Below are 18,547 nucleotides of genomic sequence, written 5' to 3'. Positions count from 1 at the left end.
GGGAGCCATTCTCCTGATCCTCATATTTCTGAATAGCTGAACTCAGACTGGAAGTTCTGGGGCCACAAGAAAATGCACAGGGTAGCACAGAACTCCATAGTTCAGCCAATGAGTAAAAGTCACGCACTAAAACTGTAGTACAAGTTAATAGGGGCACTCTGATTAGGGCAAAGTTATACCTGAGTTACAGTTGCCCAGGAAGGCTGTAATGCTGGAATCTGTCAGGACAGCATTGAGGAAAAGGCAGTGAAGGCCAGCAGGGTTCTGGGTGACTTATGGAGCATGGGAGTACCCTTAGGAACAGGAGGGACTCAAGGTGAGAGGGCTTCCCTCCAACCAGAGAGAGAGGTATCCACACTTGGCAGTGCAAAGCCATGGCTGACCTGAGCCAGGACCAGCTGACCACAGAGGTCCTCTCCAACTAATGTCTCCATAATTCTGCAACTTCCATAACCCTCTAGTTACACATTGTGACAATGCTGGAAAAGATATGAGGGCTTGTATTTCTTATTTGAGAGCAGAATTAACCTAAACAAAATCAAACTGAAAAAGCAGCTTGCATCTGCAGCAAAACATTAAAAAGATGGGTCACACCACCATAAGCATGTTTACAGTTATCTTCCATCATTATAATAAATACAATGGGAACCATTCTTCCTTAAAAAAAAAAAGGTCAACCATGCCATTACAGATATTATTGCATGTCCACTAGGATTACTCTTAATTGACAAAACAGTAATAATGTACTAGCCAAAATCAATGCTGTTGTGTATGTCTGTTGATTTTCACATAAGCATTAGTGATATTTTTATTTGTTTTAAATCTCTCATTTTCTATCCTAAAACTGCTTTTTAAGACTCTCATTTGGTGATTATAAATGCTTTTGGAACTATTCTCCAGATCATGCCTTACCTCCTTCAGCAGGACAATTAATGCGCTTGTGTTTTTTTTCTTTAAATGCAGAGCAAGGTGGGGTAACAAAGAAGGTACTCTCAGCCTTAAAACGACCTTTAGATTTTGCAGGCAGAACAGTTACTTTGTATTTGCATGAAAATGACAGGTCCTTCAGAATAATGTAGTTTTCCTACAATAAGAAAAACAAAAAGATCACATGCTGCAAATAGAGCCCAAAGGAAAAAAAAATATGAACAAATTGAAAAATAACTTTGGCAAAAGATGAAAAGTTCTCTCCACAAAAATATTTTCCTGGATGCTTAACACATGCCAATGTGGTTTTAACTCAGAGAAGAAAGCAAGTATTGTCAATGTCATGATTATTTTCAGTAGTAAAATATATTAGCATGGTATTTGAATATGTCCTTCAATTCTACAGAGTTCCTTCGACACACGGCATCAAAGCAACTGACTTCTAATATTTAGAACAGTCTCTGTGAATGATGGCAGTGGGGGTAGCAATGGGATGATATAAATGCTAATCGAATTAAATAAATGTAAGACAGCTGAGTTAAGCTGCTGCAAATGACAGGCTTCATCTATGTTTAACTTTTTAAAAGCACATTTAAAGTCAGCATAGCATTATGGATGCATTTTTTTCCACTTGAGTACATTAAGTACCTCTATATTCTTATCAGGAAGAAAAACTCCACAGCTAAATACAAAGCAGAAGTCTCTATTTAAGGACAATGAGTGGAGAAGAAAACTTTACACAAAGTGTAAGTGTCCTTCTAAATTCTTGCCATTGTCTGAAGTACTTTTGAAAATTACAGTCTGAAAGCTTTAACACAAATCATATACGGAAAAAAATGTTTGATTGGCTGGCTTTTATCCCCAAAAAAATCTCTAATAATATGTTACTGGCTAAGGTCAAAAGTCTTTCACTACCTTTTAGATCCCTAATTCCCTTCAGAATCGCTAATTTCCCAGGTTCTTCTGCATAACTCCCTCTTTTGTCTAATTGCAAATTAGTCTAACCTTTACTTGGAAGGTCATTTTCACGGGACATACAAATTGGGCTGAGACTGAACTCCCTGCCTTCCACCTGCTGGGAAAGTGCCCCAATAGGTTTGATATCTCCTTAAAATTTTGACAGGACTATTTTTATTTATCATGACAGATTGGATGAATGACCATAAAATGACTGGAAATAAGGAAAAAAAGGAAATAAGTTCATTAATCCCACAATGCACTTGGATAGATGTCCAAAGAGTCTTTCCTGACCTCTAGTGGAAATGAACTTCTTTAATGCTGTTTCTCCTATCTCCATAAGATTATGTCAAAATCATTTTTTAAATCCACCTCTAATTTGTGCTTTGCTGATCCCATGAAGCAGTAAATCTCACAAGCTAACACCATCCTGTGTGAGAAATCATGTCTTTTGATTCCCTCTTTTACATGACATTAACACCCCTGAACTGATGGGTGGTGTTAATGGGGCAGTACCGATCAGGGTAAGAAGGAAAGGTGAATTGTGATTTTGTCCATTCTGCATAACAGACTAAACCAATTCTGATGCACCAATCACATTACTCTGTTGTTCAAATAATGTGTTATAGCGACAGATGACACTAGAAATTTGCCATCAAATTGAGTAGGAAGTACTGGCACTGAAATGTATATTTTCTCCCCATCTGATATCTGTCCAACTTCCAGATTTAATATCCAGTATTTGTCACCTACAGTTCTTCTTTTCTTATCTATTATTCTCCTCAGGGAGAATAATCACCTGAAACTCATCGGCATGTCTAAAAGAAAACATGGTTTATTAATTACTAGTATTTCTTTTCAGTATTTGCACTGTGCTAAAGTCTTACATTATTAATTGCAGATAAAGCTCCCATATTCTATATCCTGCAGAGTTATAGAAGTACTTAGTTAAGAAGTTTATCTGGTCTCATTGTCTAAATAACAACAAAAACCAAATAAAATATTTTAGCCTAGTGTGGATTTAGGAAATCCAAGAAATCCAAAACCAGCCCAGATACATAATTTTTATCTTTTGCCAAAGAGGGACATAAAAAAGGAAGCATCCTTACTGATCTATGAAACATAGGGGTATAACACATATTGTGTTATGTTACAGAACCATCCTTCCTCTTGCTGCCTAGGAAATACTCAGTCAAGCAGAGGGCTGAAAGGAGACTTACATAAGTCAGCTCTGTTACTTTCCTAAGTCCTTTGGTGTCATTGTGTGCACAGGACTCCAGTAACCAGTGCACCTGGAATTGATTCATGCTGATATCTACATGATATAAAAAGAGAGGAAAAGACATATAAGTTTGTTTTCACCAAAAGGCATAAAAGTACATTTTCACCATTGCAACTTTTCTCGCTTCTCCGGATAAAAACAGAAGGAATTTTAAGTATTGTAGAGTTGGTAATTCCTCACTAAGGAATCTTTAATGTAATGGAGAAAATATGGTACACCAATGAAATTTAAACCTTGTATCAGCTAAAGGAGATAAACAGTGACATTTCATTTTCAGATTTGTTACCATATACTGCTTACATTAAAAAAAAAAAAAGAATTAAAACTGAGCATTAAAAAAAAATAATCTCAATGCTGCTACTTCTAATCATCCTGCAAGTAATGAGACAGACTTGGTGTCAACTGCCTGACTGTTTATATTGTTAGAGCATTGCAATACTGCTGCCTGGCACTGCTTGAGAAATCTGTGCCTGAAAATATGAGAAAATGCCTGTAAATCCTCAAGCTTTCTTCTTTCAGGATATGCCATAAAACCTTTAGTTCAGTATCTCTCCAAATAAAATTCTAGTCTTGACTCTTATGAATAATACTGAAGTCTTAAGTTTACTCCCATTTAAATCAATGACATAACTTGCTGCAGTACCAACAGTATAAGCTTTCAACTTATTTTCAGCTCTTCTAGCTTTTTGTCTAATAATGCCTGATTAAGGAAGCAAAACAAAGAGCAAAAAAGAATTGACAAAAGAAAGAAAACATTAGGTAGTGCAAGTAGCTCCTGACATTTTTCTGGATTTCATTGTCTATATAGGGAATGCAAAATTATGTCTGTTATTATTAATTAGCTGGGTATGACAGAATCACTAATGTGCCTGACTATGGGTTTCAGGAGGGAAAACAAATATCTCTGATGCCTTAAGGGCTGATCTGGTATTAGACTGCTATGAGCAGTTTGGATTCAGAAGAAAAGGATTGTAAACTAAAGAGAAAATTACTACTGTAGGAAACTAGCTGAAATGGCCCCTTGAAATAGATTTTTGCAGTAGCTGTTCTTCATAACAACATATATGCTAATTATTTTTGCAATTTCTTTGGAAACAATACTTCTTTCAAAAAGAAATCCATTAAAAAGTACATTTCCTGCTTTGTGATTTTCCCTCTCATTTAAAATAAATAAAGAAATGGATGTGCTTTTGCATATCTCTTAAAGTTTTCCCACCTCATGTGCCTATTGGATAAAGACAAAAACTCACAGTGCATTTGTAAGAAGGTTTCATCTGATTTCATCTCTTCCAGTTGACTCCATTATCAAATATCACATGCTCAAAGATCCTTAAGATCTCTTTTGACCCAAACCATTCTATCATTCTCTGATTATTTTAAACTATCTTCTTGGGTGGACTGCTCTTTGCAAAGCTACAAAATGTGTATTTTTGCTTGTAATACTTTTCACTTGAAATCTATAAATAAATCACTCTCCTTTGGCTAAACATTTATCCAATCCAATTAAATCTTGTAATTGTCCAGCAGTCAGGGATTGGACAAAACACATCCCTAAGGCAGGTCACAAAATACCACTACATGGGCAATTGGGAAAAGACAAATCCCAAGCACAAGACCTTAGAAGAGCTCAGCATTCAGATATATTGGTGTAGAGGTTTACTGGGCCTCTGCTCAGAAATGTAATTCAAGGTAGAATCACAGAATCATCAGAGGGTTTGGGTTGGAAGAGACTTTAAGGATCCTTCAGTTCCAAGCCCCCTGCCATGGGCAGGGACATCTCCCATTGGCCAGGTTGCTCAATGCCCCATATAACCTGGTCCTGTACACTGCCTGGGATGGGAAAAATATGTATTTCCAGCCACTGGCACATGTATTTTCAGGCAGGTCCACATCCATTAATTAGATGAGCTTCTACTCCTAGACAGTTCTTCTCTTCCTTCCTTCCTACTTTTCTGCATTAGCAAACCCTCAGTAACCCATCTGTAAATACCTGTGGGTTTCTGATAACTTCTCTACTTGAAGAAAACAGAAATAGGTCAAAGAAGAATATAGAAAATTAGAAATACATTTTAAAAACCTATCAGCTTCTACTGTATATGTAGGGTGAAGTTTTTCTTAATTCTTTTTCTAATTTTATTTGAGCTAATGAATCTTAAATTTGATAGTATTCTGGTAGTCTGATAACAACATACACTGAAATAAGGGATTTTTTAAATTTTCAGTATGTAAACCTTATTTGAAAAAGGTTTTTGTATCACATCTACAAGTACATCAGCTGTTATAAACTGGAAGGCATCATGTCAGCCAGCAAGACTAAAACTTCTTCAGTTCTCACCTCTATATTTATGATTGCTGCTATTTAAAAAACCAGAAGATACACAGGTTAAATAACATGTGTTAAAGAGAATGTAAAATGTAAAAATAATTCACAACAAACACCCTCCAATCTTCTTCTTTTAAAAAATCTGTCCTGTCAGTGTCTAAAACCTGACTAATACCATGCAATATAACAGAATAAAGTATGAAATACAATAAGGAAATAGCTACTACTTGAGACAGAAACTTTTTAAAAATAGGGAAAGGTGGGAACTTTTGTGATTAAATAAAGCTAGAAGCCTGAAAAAGTCAAAATGTATATGCATGCATGAAGTATGCAGATGAAATGACAAGATTGTTTAAGAAATTAACTTTAATATTTTTAAAAGCAAAAGAAGATGAAATGCATGAAATTATATAAAAATCCCAATAAGAAGCTGAGAAAAATTATGAAAATATGCCTTTGTCTTATAAAGTTGCTCATCAAGATCATGACTCTAAAGTTTTATGAAACATTAAACAGCTGATTTTGTATTTACCACAAGTGCAAAAGAAAAGCCTCTCCCAGTCCTCCTTTCAGCAATGCACACTGTCTTAGTGAGATCACTACTATAAATTTTACTGAGATTTTTGGGTTTAGCTGTCCAGTGCACACTGAGGGATGGGTACTGGATGAGCTCAAGCTGCATCCAGCTGAATGTCAGCCACTGCCTCCAGAGCCAAGGGTTCTGGATCAAGCTCAGCTAAGGTTCACACACTGAGCCCACAGCCACATCTTTTCCCAAAAAGCCATTTGAGTAGCTAATATTAACAGAATATTCATTACCTAATGGGACTGATTTTGGAGAGTTTTACCAGAAAACTCAGCCATTCCTGCTATAATAAGTACAAAACACTGTCAAGAAATTGCCAGACTGCTTCCGTCTGCCTCCCTGGTATTTCAGATGTCACAGTATCAACCTCCTTCTGAATATCTGGAGTTTTCTTGATTCTAAATTTTCAATTATGAGTCTTTAGAGAGCTTTTTAACTTCATTGTTCTCATGGTTAGAATGTCTATCATTTGATACTAGAAATAGTGATGCTTGCACAAACAGCAAGCATTTGCATTTCCCAGAACTCAAAATATTTGTATAGAAACAGTGAACCTGAAGGACACAGTAAGTGCTAGCACTCATTTCAGCAGCTCTAAGATTGTGAAATTAGTCAACAAAATAGCCACTTAAGTACAAACAGCTGACAGCTTATTCAAATAATTACTTTATTTTAAATTTATATAAAGAAAAAAAAAAGGCAATCCAGGACAATTGCTTTAAAAACCTCTTAATGATACTGACATGGAAACTATCTCCAGATGCCCAAGCTAAAGGTTTTTAGGTCTGTAAGACAAATGCACATAACTAATCTTTTCAAATAAATTAATAGTTGATGTTAATTACTTTGACTGTGATTTTTAAAGTAGATTTTCTGAAGGATAAATTGACTTTCTAGACTTAAGAAAAATGGCTGTACAGACGCCACATGATCATGTTCTTAAAATCCCATGCACTCTTAGCTCTTTTGCTCAACAAGGGTATGCAGCGAACTTTGTTGGACATAAATCTGACATCTCTAATAAGAAATGTATGGATCAGAGAATGCTCTAAAGCATGGGGCTTTTTTAAATTTACCCCAAACTGCCTTTATTTTCACACGAGTATCTCCACTAAGCTCTCTATTAATAGTGTTTGCAAAGATGTTCTTCATCAGATTTTTGTGCTTTCTCCCCCTCCCTAATTTAAATGCTTTAGTTCAATTTTAATAAAAACAAATAAACTTCTGATTTTTCTGGATGGAAAATGTGCATTATTCTATATCTTCAAGCTGTAAAAACAGCTCAGAATTCTAATGCCAATGCCAACTACATGTGTTTGCCACTTGAAAAACTTCAGGTTCATATGCAAAATTTAAGCATCTTAAATTGATAGACCTCAACATAGCCTAAGCCAAGGATGCACAATAGTTACTAGGAATACTAAATCACCTCCCCACAGAATTTAAAGCTCTGAGTATCATTCACAAAAATAATCCAACAAAATTTCAGGTAATTCTGCAAGTTCTCCTAAATGGAACTTCTGGTTTAAATGGTTCTACAGTTTATTTAAAATAAACTACACATTTTAAAGGGTTTTTTTTTCTTTTTCTCATCTTTTTCAACCTCTTCCATGTTTGTTTATTACAAATACACTGCTGCCAGTTATATGAATAATTTCATCTAATGTGGTTTCTTTTTTTTTACCATTCTATTGCAGACAGCTACTTTCTCTGCCTCAAATACTTTTTCTCCTTTATATTGCAGTTACTGTTCCAGGAGGGTGGAAATTGACTCTCATAAGGAGTTGAAGCTTTGTAGCTGAAAAACTGGCAGAGGAGGGGCATTTCAGCAGTGAAATTTGCTCATGCAGCCCAACACCATCAATATGGAGCTACCCCAGAAAACCAGATAAACAGAGATTTTATTTATTTCTTTGTATCCTGTGATCCACAGCAAGAAAATTGAAGCAGACTGTGTCAGGAACTGGGGAGAGTTCTGCCACTGGTTTGCTTGAGGTCTTTAGGCAAAGTACTGCATGGCTCCTTATCTCTGCTCCACCCCTGTCAAGTATCAGTAACAGTGTGTGTTGTAAAAGTATTTCAGCTCTTGCATGTTATTCTGATGTGGGTCTCTGCTATTTGTTACAAAAATGCCAATTAATACCAGCTGTGACAGCACTATTATGCAGGCAACCAAATTACAAAAAGTTATTAGAAGGAAAATCAAATGGGATTTGCTGGAAAACAAGGTTTCACAGCAGAATTGTTCAGCAACAGCAGCTCAAATTAAGGTTTAATTACAATAAAAATATCTGGCATCAATAAACATGGTAACATCAAGTCAATTTCTGCGTCATGACAGGATTGAAAGTAATTAACATGCAGTGTCTGATAGATTTTCCCATTAGAATAAAATAAGGTATAAAAGTAAATATTATAAAATAAGACATATGGAAACCTTTACCTGCTAGCATAAAATCAGTAATTTAATACAAATAACTAGAAGCTTTGATATAAGTATTTCATTAAAAAAAAAAAAAAGTTCTGTATTTTTTGTCACAATACCGCAACAGAGTCTCTCCAAAATATATACACATAATTAATATGCTAACTGTATGTCAAAAGGAGTTGTTATCAAAGCTTGGAAGATAATGAGCCATATGTAAACCTGTTGTCTTCATTCAAATTTCTTCAAACAGAATGCCATAAGGAGGATGAAATATCTCTGAACCTATTGAGTAAGAAAATTATTGAAATAATTTGTTCTGTGTGCAGCTAAAACTTTATTATATTTTGTTAGATTTGATACTTCATCTAGCAAACCACAATGATTTTTTGTGACTGGCCACACGTTTTCTGTTTTTCTTTGGTGGGATTGTTCTTACAAGCTTCTGAGCACAGGGGCCATTATTCAACAAAGCACTTGGGCATATGAACAGTTGTGTTAACTTCAATAGTTAAGGGTAGCTAAAGGATCAGGCCAGAAAGTTTAGAACCTAGCAAGAACAAGACACTAATGACCATCAAAACTATGGTTAAAAGACGGTCTTGAACATGTCTTTGATGGTCTTAGACTAACAGGAAGAAGGAAATATAAAAAAATTAAGTAATTTCCCTTCTGGATTATGTGTCCTGCATCATTACTGCTCTAAAAATAGGCTAGAGCAAGGGGAAAATATTTTATATTTAATATCACAACACAGGGCAGAATCTGCTCAGGGCACATGAAGTACATGTGTCAGTATCTACAAGCTTGATTAATTGATTCTACTGTAAAGTCATAGTGTGATTTTTCAAAGTTCTGTATAAATCCTGTGTCAGAACCATCCAGGAAAAAATATTTACCTCACTGTATTGAATGGCAAAGCTGTAGCAATGGTAAATGGTGAAATTAATGATGCCTTGCATAAATCAAAAGATATCATCAACTCTGAAGTGCTCAAACACTTGTACAAATCAAAGCCTTCCTGAAGAAATGTTCCTGCTCTTTCTCCTCCCTGTAAACTTCTTTACAGATGGGCATCTATTACAACCCAGCCCTTATTCCAACCCACCACTCCAGCAGAAGGATGAGCAGCAGTGTCTGCCCTGCAGCAGCAATTGCCTGCATTTCCACACCACAAACTAGAAAGGAAATATTTGAGATGAATGTGATGAAATGTCTGCTGCTCTCTCAGCCTCATGTTCATCTGTTTATTGGACAAATATTGTTTTCCATGTCTACACAGACAACTAATATATGCAGTTTTCCATCAATGCTTTTTCTCATGAAATTCATTTGCTGGAGAGGTGCTGAAAAATATGCAGGGAAGGCTGAAATATGGTCAAAATCCAAGTGAACAAATGAAGCAGTGTTATTTACTACTAGTTCCTTCAGTTTTGAAGACATGATTAGTGTGAAGTGATTCACATTGTATTTTTTACATTTAAATAACAGCATGATGGAAGACCAGTTTGGGAAGAGATATCTCAGTGTACTGCAGAGAAGCAAAATATGATCTCAGTCAGTACTAGATCATAACACTTATTCATTACTTCATATACTGGTTCATGAGCCATTGTATTACTCTGATTCATGGTGTCCAACATTTGCAATCTGAATCTAATGATAGGACAAGAAGAAATAATATAATAAGAAGTACTATTTTACTCATGGTACTTTAGCAAATGCAAAATGAGGTAAACACAATTTACCTCCAACTAATGTTAAAATGCTGCATTGATGTGCTAATGTATTGCAAGTCTCTCTGCACTCCCCTTTTCCTTGTAAAAACCACTTGTTTTGTCACAGGCGTTTTAGGTAAATTCTCTTGAAAAAAATTAAATTATAACAGCTCTGTGTTTTTTGCTTTCTCGCATTGATTCACCCAATGGTGTAAAAAAAAGAAAATCCAAAGTTTTGTTTGGTTATGAAATTCACAGTACTCACGACACCTCTTGAGAAAAAAAGCTTTTTAATAATCACCTATTCAAGCAGTATGTTTAAAAATAACACCAAAACCTTCAGCTGACATTTAAACTTCACTCAACAAACAATTCTTAGCAAGACAAACTATACTGTTTCCTGCTTTAACATGGAATATAAGCAGTTTCGATTAAATTACAAATATTTTGTTTCTCACGTTATGCCATTTAAAACAAACTTTCTTTCTACAGAACACATTCTTTGTATAATAGAATAGTAAGCCTTTCCAAAAATGATATTAACAATTACTGTGTAATTTAAAGACAGGCCTGAGACACAGTATTTTTGTCCATATCTAGACCTAGGAAGCCTCAAGGTTTGAAGATGTTTATATTGAGGGATTTAAGCCTGGGATCATCTCTAAGCCGGATTACCTCTACCCTTACTTATTTTCCCACACACAACATCCTATACAAAGCAAGTTCAACAGTATCTCATTCTGGTTTTCCATTACAAGGAAATTTGCCTCTTGTAAGCTCCAAGTCTCACAATAGCTGCTTGTAGCCTGAATAGAGGCTTTCTACATTATTCCCTCATAGCTAGATTTTCAAAGCTAGCTAAGCATCCCAGACCTGAATTTAATGGAAAAGAAAAAAACCCAAACAAACAAGTCCAAGGCTCACCAAGGTTATACATACACTGAAAATGTCACCAGGTACTTTACCATTAACTTTAGCCTTCTGTGTAACTTTGAAAAATGTGGACAATAATTTAGACAAGCAGACTGTGAGGGTAAGTTCACTATATTGAGGGTAAGTAATCTTGGAATCTCTCCCGATTCCAGAGTCAAAGTACAGACTCATTTTGCCCCTAATTCCACAGTGGGAAGAGAGGCAGTGACGGACCAGCTATTCCCTTCTCTTTCAGACCTCATGCAAAAGCCATACATGGGTAGGTTTGCATGCAGTGATCCATGGAGTTCCAAAACTGGACTCTCCTGATACTCATTGTGGAACATCATACCAGGATGTTGCTTTGCTGAACTGGTATTCAAAAAATTTATGGCATTAATTTGCAGTTTCTACATCTGCAGTTTAAGATTCATGTATCTACGAGAAATAGAACACAGCAAAACCAGGTTAAATATCTATAAAATCATGTGCATACAGACAAGGTAAACAGAGCAAGAATTAGGATTCATATAAATGTGGAAGAGTTGGCTTCAAGACAAAAAAAAGTGTTTCTGCATAGAATGAGCACTTAAAACTCAGGAACTCCATTGTTCAGGATGTTTCAGACACCCTGAAACTTGGTGACCCTCATAGGACACTGGATATTATTGTGAAGATAAATGCATGAGAAGTGAATAAATACAGTGAAATAACAGTGGGCTCAGGAATTTTGACTAACTAGAAGTTGTCTGAAGCTGGGACAATTATATGCAAAAATATGGTTACACTCTGGATTTGCTTTTGGCCACTGCCAAGGACAGAACACCTGTTGTGTAGGATTTTTGGTCTAGACTACTGTGGATGTTTTTGCATCTAATTTATGGTCCCAGGAGCAAAAGAAACTGATATTAACAACTCATTATCATCAGCAGCTGTATATATGGGTCATCTTAAAAATTAAATTATCATTTCAGAAACCCTTTGTTTTTGTTTCTTTCCCTCCAACTCCAGCTATTCCTTCAAATAGTCCAGTTTCCTTCTCCTATTTGTAGTGTTTATGCGACTGGTTTTATGGCCACCTTATAAACCAGCTAATTAAAAATACATTTAAAAGATGCACATGGAGGAAAATTGACCCAGTTTACAAGAGGACACTCATTAGTTTAAACCACCTTCACCATAAGCATGATGACTCCCTGCTGACAGGTTAACCTCCCCTGGATCATAAGATCAATGCTTCATCTGCTTCATCCAGAATTTAGGCAGGCTAAGAGAGCACTCATGAGCAGTTATTAGCCCACAGCTCACGAGAAGCATCCTGCAAACTGCTGAACCTCAGTACCTTTTACCTACAGTAGGAATGGTAGGATTGCTCCAGGTATGAGAGTATAAACCTGTGAGACAGAGCTTTGACTTAATCTGACCTAGTGATACAGTTTGGGGAAAGGAGAGGAAGGCTCAGCTGGTCAGAGCATGGTGCTAACAGTGCCAGGGTTGTGGGTCTGATCCCCATAAGGGCCATTCACTCAAGAGTTGGACTCAATGATCCTTCTGGGTCTCTTCCTACCCAGAATATTCTGTGATTCCATATTTGGATTGTAAAAAGTTTGCCATTTTACCCCTCAGTTATTGAGATTGACTCACATCAGACATTGCCATTGCCAAGTTTAGTGATACTATATATGTATGCATATATATATATATATATATAGATATAGATATAGATATAGATATAGATATAGATATAGATATAGATATAGTACTGTGTTTGTTGTTGAAATAATTAGCTTTATACGCTGTGTTAATACTCAGGAAGTAATTAGAATTTGAGAAAACTGTACTAGTCAGACATAGACATATTGAAGGCACATAAAGATGCTGAAAATGCATTTTGAAAAGGCATTTTTTCCTGGAGAATTAAAAATCAGGCGAGAGTTTATTAATTAGTTGGCCAGTTAATTTCTTCCGCGCCTTCAAGTGGATTAAGTCTTGATAAATGATTTTGCAATGGAACCTTGAAAGTGTATCTGCAATCTGACTGTAGGTATGCATTTCAGCTAATATGGTCTATCTTTGGATTGAACTCATGAACCAGATAATTTGCAATTACATTTCTATTTAAACTTTTAATGTAAGTTCAAAAGAAATCAGGCTTCAGTTTCTACCAGTTACTAAATTTAAGAATAAAAATAAGACTCCTTTTAAATGCATAAATTAAGTCAAATTAAAAGCACTTTCACAGTGACTAAAGATGTTCTCGATTATGATTCAGGTCATACTGAGGACTTGTGCACAGCTCACACTACATAAATTTTAAAATTAAGCAATAATTTAAAAATTGTACAAATGTACAAACCAGTCCAGTACCGCCTTCAGCAAACATCAGCGGGTGCCTGTTAAGTAAAATCAGTGTCTGTGCTCTGGGAACACAGTGTGTAGTTCTGATTTGACTTGTGATTATTTGATTTCCTGGCAGACTTTGAATCAATTCCAATTACATTTCTGAGACTAGCAGTTGGACAAACTTGCTTCTAAATCTCTCATACCAAGAGCTTTAACCACCCTACCCAGAAAGGTCTGGAGGTTTGGAAGCAAGTACAAGGCAACAAGTAATGGTTTTCTGTTCTGCCTGTGAAATCATGAAGAAATGCACTGAACTGTCCCTTTGAAAAGACTTTCCAATATTGTCCCATTTTCAGGGGAGATGCCACTGAGGTTGCCATCATTCTAAATGTAATTTTAAAACTTTTTAACTGGCCCCACTAATCAATTGCAGACTATTTGAGAATTTGAAAACCATCTGCTCTACCAAATTCTGTTATTTGTGGTTGATGTTTTTTATGACTCCCACCAGTAACATTTTAAGTATTGTAAGTATTTCACATTTGGACAGAAACCAGGGTCCTATAGGCACTTCATAAAGTAAAGCAAGCAGAACTGGAGATGGTCAGATGTTACCCTTTACATCCTTTTAAAAAAGGCAGAGAGATTTTTTTCCTGAAACTACATTAGGACAAAGTAAAGGAGAAAGGCAAAGTTAGGGAGGGGTAGGAACCACACAGATACTTCTGACAGGATGTTCTTTTAACTCCAGAATAATTTCCCATGATAAATAAAGCTTACAGCACTACCTATCTCCCCAGGCTCAATGCTGTGGAAGCCATAAGATACAGACATCTGAGTCAGGAGTGGCACATATGGAAAAGCAAATTCTCTAATATCTACCAGTGCATTTCTAAAGAGGTGATTTAGTTGAAGAGTTCTGTGCTTAGAGCCAGCTTTACTAATTAAATCCCTAAGAACTAATGCACATTATGCATACCCACACAATCAACCACTGCTGAGACAAAGTCCCTGTATTCTCCTGGAAGTCTGAGGGCAATATATTAGTTTATACTTCACTATAATTAACAGCCAGGTCATTTTGTTGAAAGAACCATCTGGACCATAGCGATATCTTGAAGTACAAGTATTTTACTGCTACAATATCAATAATTAGAATAGCTGCTCAAACACCAATCTGCCCAATGCAACAGCTAGTACCAAAATAAATAAGGCTTTAGTGTTCAGCAAGTACTGCAGAATTCTTTACAGTAGGAGCTGGAAACTCCAACTGCATCTGAAGGATTTCTTTACTTTCAATGGCCCTAGTGCCATGAGAAAGGACCATTTGACATGTGTTATCAATGGGAAAGCTTTCACTTCAAAACCTGCCATATGAAATACCTTATTACAAACAAAGAGTCAGCGCACACAGTCACTTCATTTATGTCCCTAAACTAAGTGAAAGTTAATTTTGTTTTCCTAAGATCTGGGCTTAAAAGCATTTGTGTTAGCTCTCTGTTTGCTTTGCCATGCCTTGTATTTTATTCTTTTCTGTAATTTAATTCATTATTCTTGTTTGGTTGATTTATCAGACAATGGTAGATTTTCTGCCTCTTCCTGCCTTAAGTATTCTTTTTTCTTCTGCTTTAGCATTTACAGAAACACAAAGAAAGAAGCCTGAAGCCAAGTCTTAATGCATTTTAAATATTTGTCTTTTTAAGCAAAACCAAGAGGCAGATATATTGATTTTGAATATCTAGAAGTACTTAAAATGTTTAATTTAAACAGGGGGAAGTAAATGCACATAGACTTAATTCAAAGAAAAGGAAGCTAAAGCTTTACCTGAGCAAGGAGAGTTGTATTACACTCAAATAACAGGCACTGAGAAAATGGTAGCAAAGGCAGAGTAATGACTTAGAAAATATTGTTGCGACAAGCGCTTTGGAAAGAAATGACATTCTGATATTTTAGTGCATTATAATTATTGCAGCAAGTGATGAAAATTGATGCAGAGAGTTCATAAAAGGTGGGATTTTTTTCCTTCTGTCTGGACAAAATTTTATTTTCATACACAAATTTGCAGCAACTTGAAGGATTTTCAGCTGAGTCCAATACTCAGCTCTCTAGTTGCCCAACCACAGAAAAACAGAGAAAACTTCAGCATTTTTTATTTTCACACTTTCAGTCTTGACTACTGCACAATACACTGAGGTTCTTAATCATCCCCAGTATCTAATCCCTTTAAACAGGGGTTTCAGAGTGCATCCATTTTTGGTAACAGATGGTACTCTGTGACCTCAGCACCAAGGAGTTAAAAGTGATTTGTTTAATTTGATTCCACTACTTGGTGATTTCTAATTTCACACATCAAGATGGCCAAAATATCTGGCCATGGAACACATTCTACTTTTCATTTACAAAAGGGGGATTCATGCTGCTTAAGGAATGCGCTGTTTCTCTAATCCCAGGCCTAAGTGAAAGGCAGCAAGGAAAAGACTTTTTTTCCTTCAAAAAGAAGCTATTGTATTCATATATAACATGCTTTTGGATGACTCTGTCTAGCAACATCATGTGCACTTGCTAAGTACCTTGTACTGCTTGAAGTGTGGAGGTATTTTTGCTAGCATACATCCTGAAGTGATTATTGTCATCATACCAAAGCATGCAAACTGAAAGATTATTTCAGAAAGAGCAATGTAAAGTCCAGATTCTACATTCCATTCATGCCTTATGCTTACTAAAGTTAATGGGACTTGAGAAATGACACTTGAAGAACAGGCCCAGATAAGTCTTTCCTTCTTACCAAATTGTGGCACATTATGATGCATATATATGGAAATCAATCCCCTTACTTGGACTTTTATTCAAACACTGTGTTCAGTTTCTGAGTACTGATATGCAGTCACTCCTTTGCTGTATAACAAACTCAGCAATAGTTTAGTTTAATAATAGTTTGCAACCCTCCCTCTGATGCAGTTGTTGCACAGGACAGAGGTCTGATGAATTCTGTTCAGAAGGATGATATAAAACTGAGAGCTTCAGCCCTGATGGCATCACTGTGGTCTTTTCACTGCCTTCCCAGAGGCTCATCTGCAAAGTTCACTGAGGAAAACATCCTCAGTGGAACTATCTTTGAATAGTCAAGAGACATCACCATACCTTCTGTAAATCCTGCACATTGCAATAAACCTGGATGGCCTCTGCAGGCTTGTATTGATGGAGGATGAATTGAAAAAACAGTGACAATATCTGTTCCAGGGCCTTACAGACAGAACTGAATAACTTGATTTAACTTCACAGTTAGTTTGACTTTGAGCAGATGGTTGCACCAGCTGCCCTCCAGAAGTCCCTCCTGCCCATTTAAACTCTTCTATGACTCTGACCTATATTTAGCTCCTTAGACTGAGTAAAATGATTCAAATTCAAAAGCAAAATAGCTTCTCAGCAAAAATGGGACGAATAAAAATAAAGAAATCATCTAAAATAACCTTGTTTGTGTTTCTTTAAATGGTATAAGTGATCCACACAGGTCTTTCCTTCTGTTTCTGTAATCTGTGGTATCCTGTGAGGCTACAGTGTTGAGACACAGTAAAAAAACTCTTCTAGAGAACCATCTTAGTTTAGGAGGAAATTTTAAAAAATTTTAGAAAATCTCTGGTCTGCACAGAATAGTATGACCACTGAATTAGGAATACAATAAAAAACTGAGAAGTTATTAATATAGAAAAGTAATAACTGTTTTTACTAAGAGAAAGACTGCTGTTATAGCAGCTATTAAAGTTTTCATTACAGCTAAAAGAAACTATTTCAACATAACAAGGGCAACTGTAGGGTTGAACAAAGTTCTGTAGATTTCAGCAAAGGCAGGGTCCTGCACCTGGGGAAGAACAGCCCCCTGTGCCAGGACAGGCTGGGAGTGACCTGCTGGAAAGCAGCTCTGTGGAGCAGGACCTGGGGGTGCCGGTGGACAACCATCTGTCCATGAGCCAGCAGTGGATGCTGGGGGCCAAGAAGGCCAGTGGGATCCTGGGGGGCATTAGGGAGAGCATTGCCAGCAGGAACGTGATCCTGCCCTCTGCTCAGCCCTGGTGAGGCCACATCTGGAGTGTCCAGTTCTGGGATCCTCAGCACAGGAGAGATATGGAGCTCCTGGAGCTGGTCCAGTGGAGGGCAACAAAGATGACTGAGGGACTGGAGCCTCTCATGAAGAAAGGCTGAGGTAGCTGGGCCCATTCAGCCTAGAGAAGGGAGACTGAGAAGGAATCTTATCAATGCTTACAATTGTCTTAAGGATGGGTATCAAGAAGATGGGGCCACAGTCTTTTCAGCTGTGCCCAGTGGCAGGACAAGGGACAATGTGCAAAAATTGAAACAGAGTAAATCTAAGTTCATCTAAGTGATGGTGACAAAACAGTGTAACAGGATGCCCAAAAGGGTTGTGGAGTCTCTTTCTCTGGAGATACTTGAAACCTGCCTGGATGTGATCCTGTGCAATCTACTCCAAGTGAACGGACTTTAGCAGAGAGGTTGGACTAGATCATCTCCAGAGGTCTCTTCAAAACCCAGCCATTCTGTAATTCTGGGATAATAGACTGGTTTAAATCTTCATATTAATAAAAACCCCATCCAAAATCTAAATAACATTTTTTTATTTCATCATCTCTGCAGCCATCTCCTGTTCATGTTATGAAGTCTAACACAGAAAGTCCAAAAATACTTGAAAACTATACAAGACAAAGCAAAGACTACTACAACCAATTGAAATTTGATCAATTTACAAATGCCCAACGTGTTTAATCTTGAGACATTTATTTCTTTAATTATTTTTTTATCATGGCAAATCTTATGCTTATCAACCTACTTATTTCACATGTTTCCTGCTGGCGTCTTAATTTTTCTGTTTTAAAGTTATACATTCTAATTTAGGACTATAGAATGGTTGTGTTTCTCCACCAAAAAAGGTTTTGATTTTTAATAGCAAACTACACAAAAATGATAACATCAGTGCAAACAACAGAGACTTAAATGTTCACCCACTATGTAGGAGACAAACACATCAATTTTTTTGTCAGGAGCTATTTGAACTCTAATT

General features: G+C 36.5%; 1 protein-coding gene across 1 annotated transcript in view; it reads right to left on the bottom strand.

Annotated features, from left to right (window-relative positions):
* Positions 1–18,547, bottom strand: part of ANOS1 (anosmin 1) — a 131,047-nt gene that overhangs the window by 7,462 nt on the left and 105,038 nt on the right. The window contains exons 10-11 of the mRNA XM_054654768.2: positions 3,105–3,199; positions 913–1,084 (exon numbers count right to left, since the gene is read on the bottom strand). Coding sequence (XP_054510743.2) covers positions 913–1,084; positions 3,105–3,199 — 267 coding nt within the window. The remainder of the gene's footprint in view (positions 1–912; positions 1,085–3,104; positions 3,200–18,547) is intronic.

The sequence above is a fragment of the Agelaius phoeniceus genome, chromosome 2 (genome assembly GCF_051311805.1).
Source record: "Agelaius phoeniceus isolate bAgePho1 chromosome 2, bAgePho1.hap1, whole genome shotgun sequence".
Lineage (NCBI taxonomy): Eukaryota > Metazoa > Chordata > Aves > Passeriformes > Icteridae > Agelaius > Agelaius phoeniceus.
The sequence above is the reverse complement of the archived record's forward strand: the minus strand, read 5'-3'. Positions and strand labels throughout refer to the sequence as shown.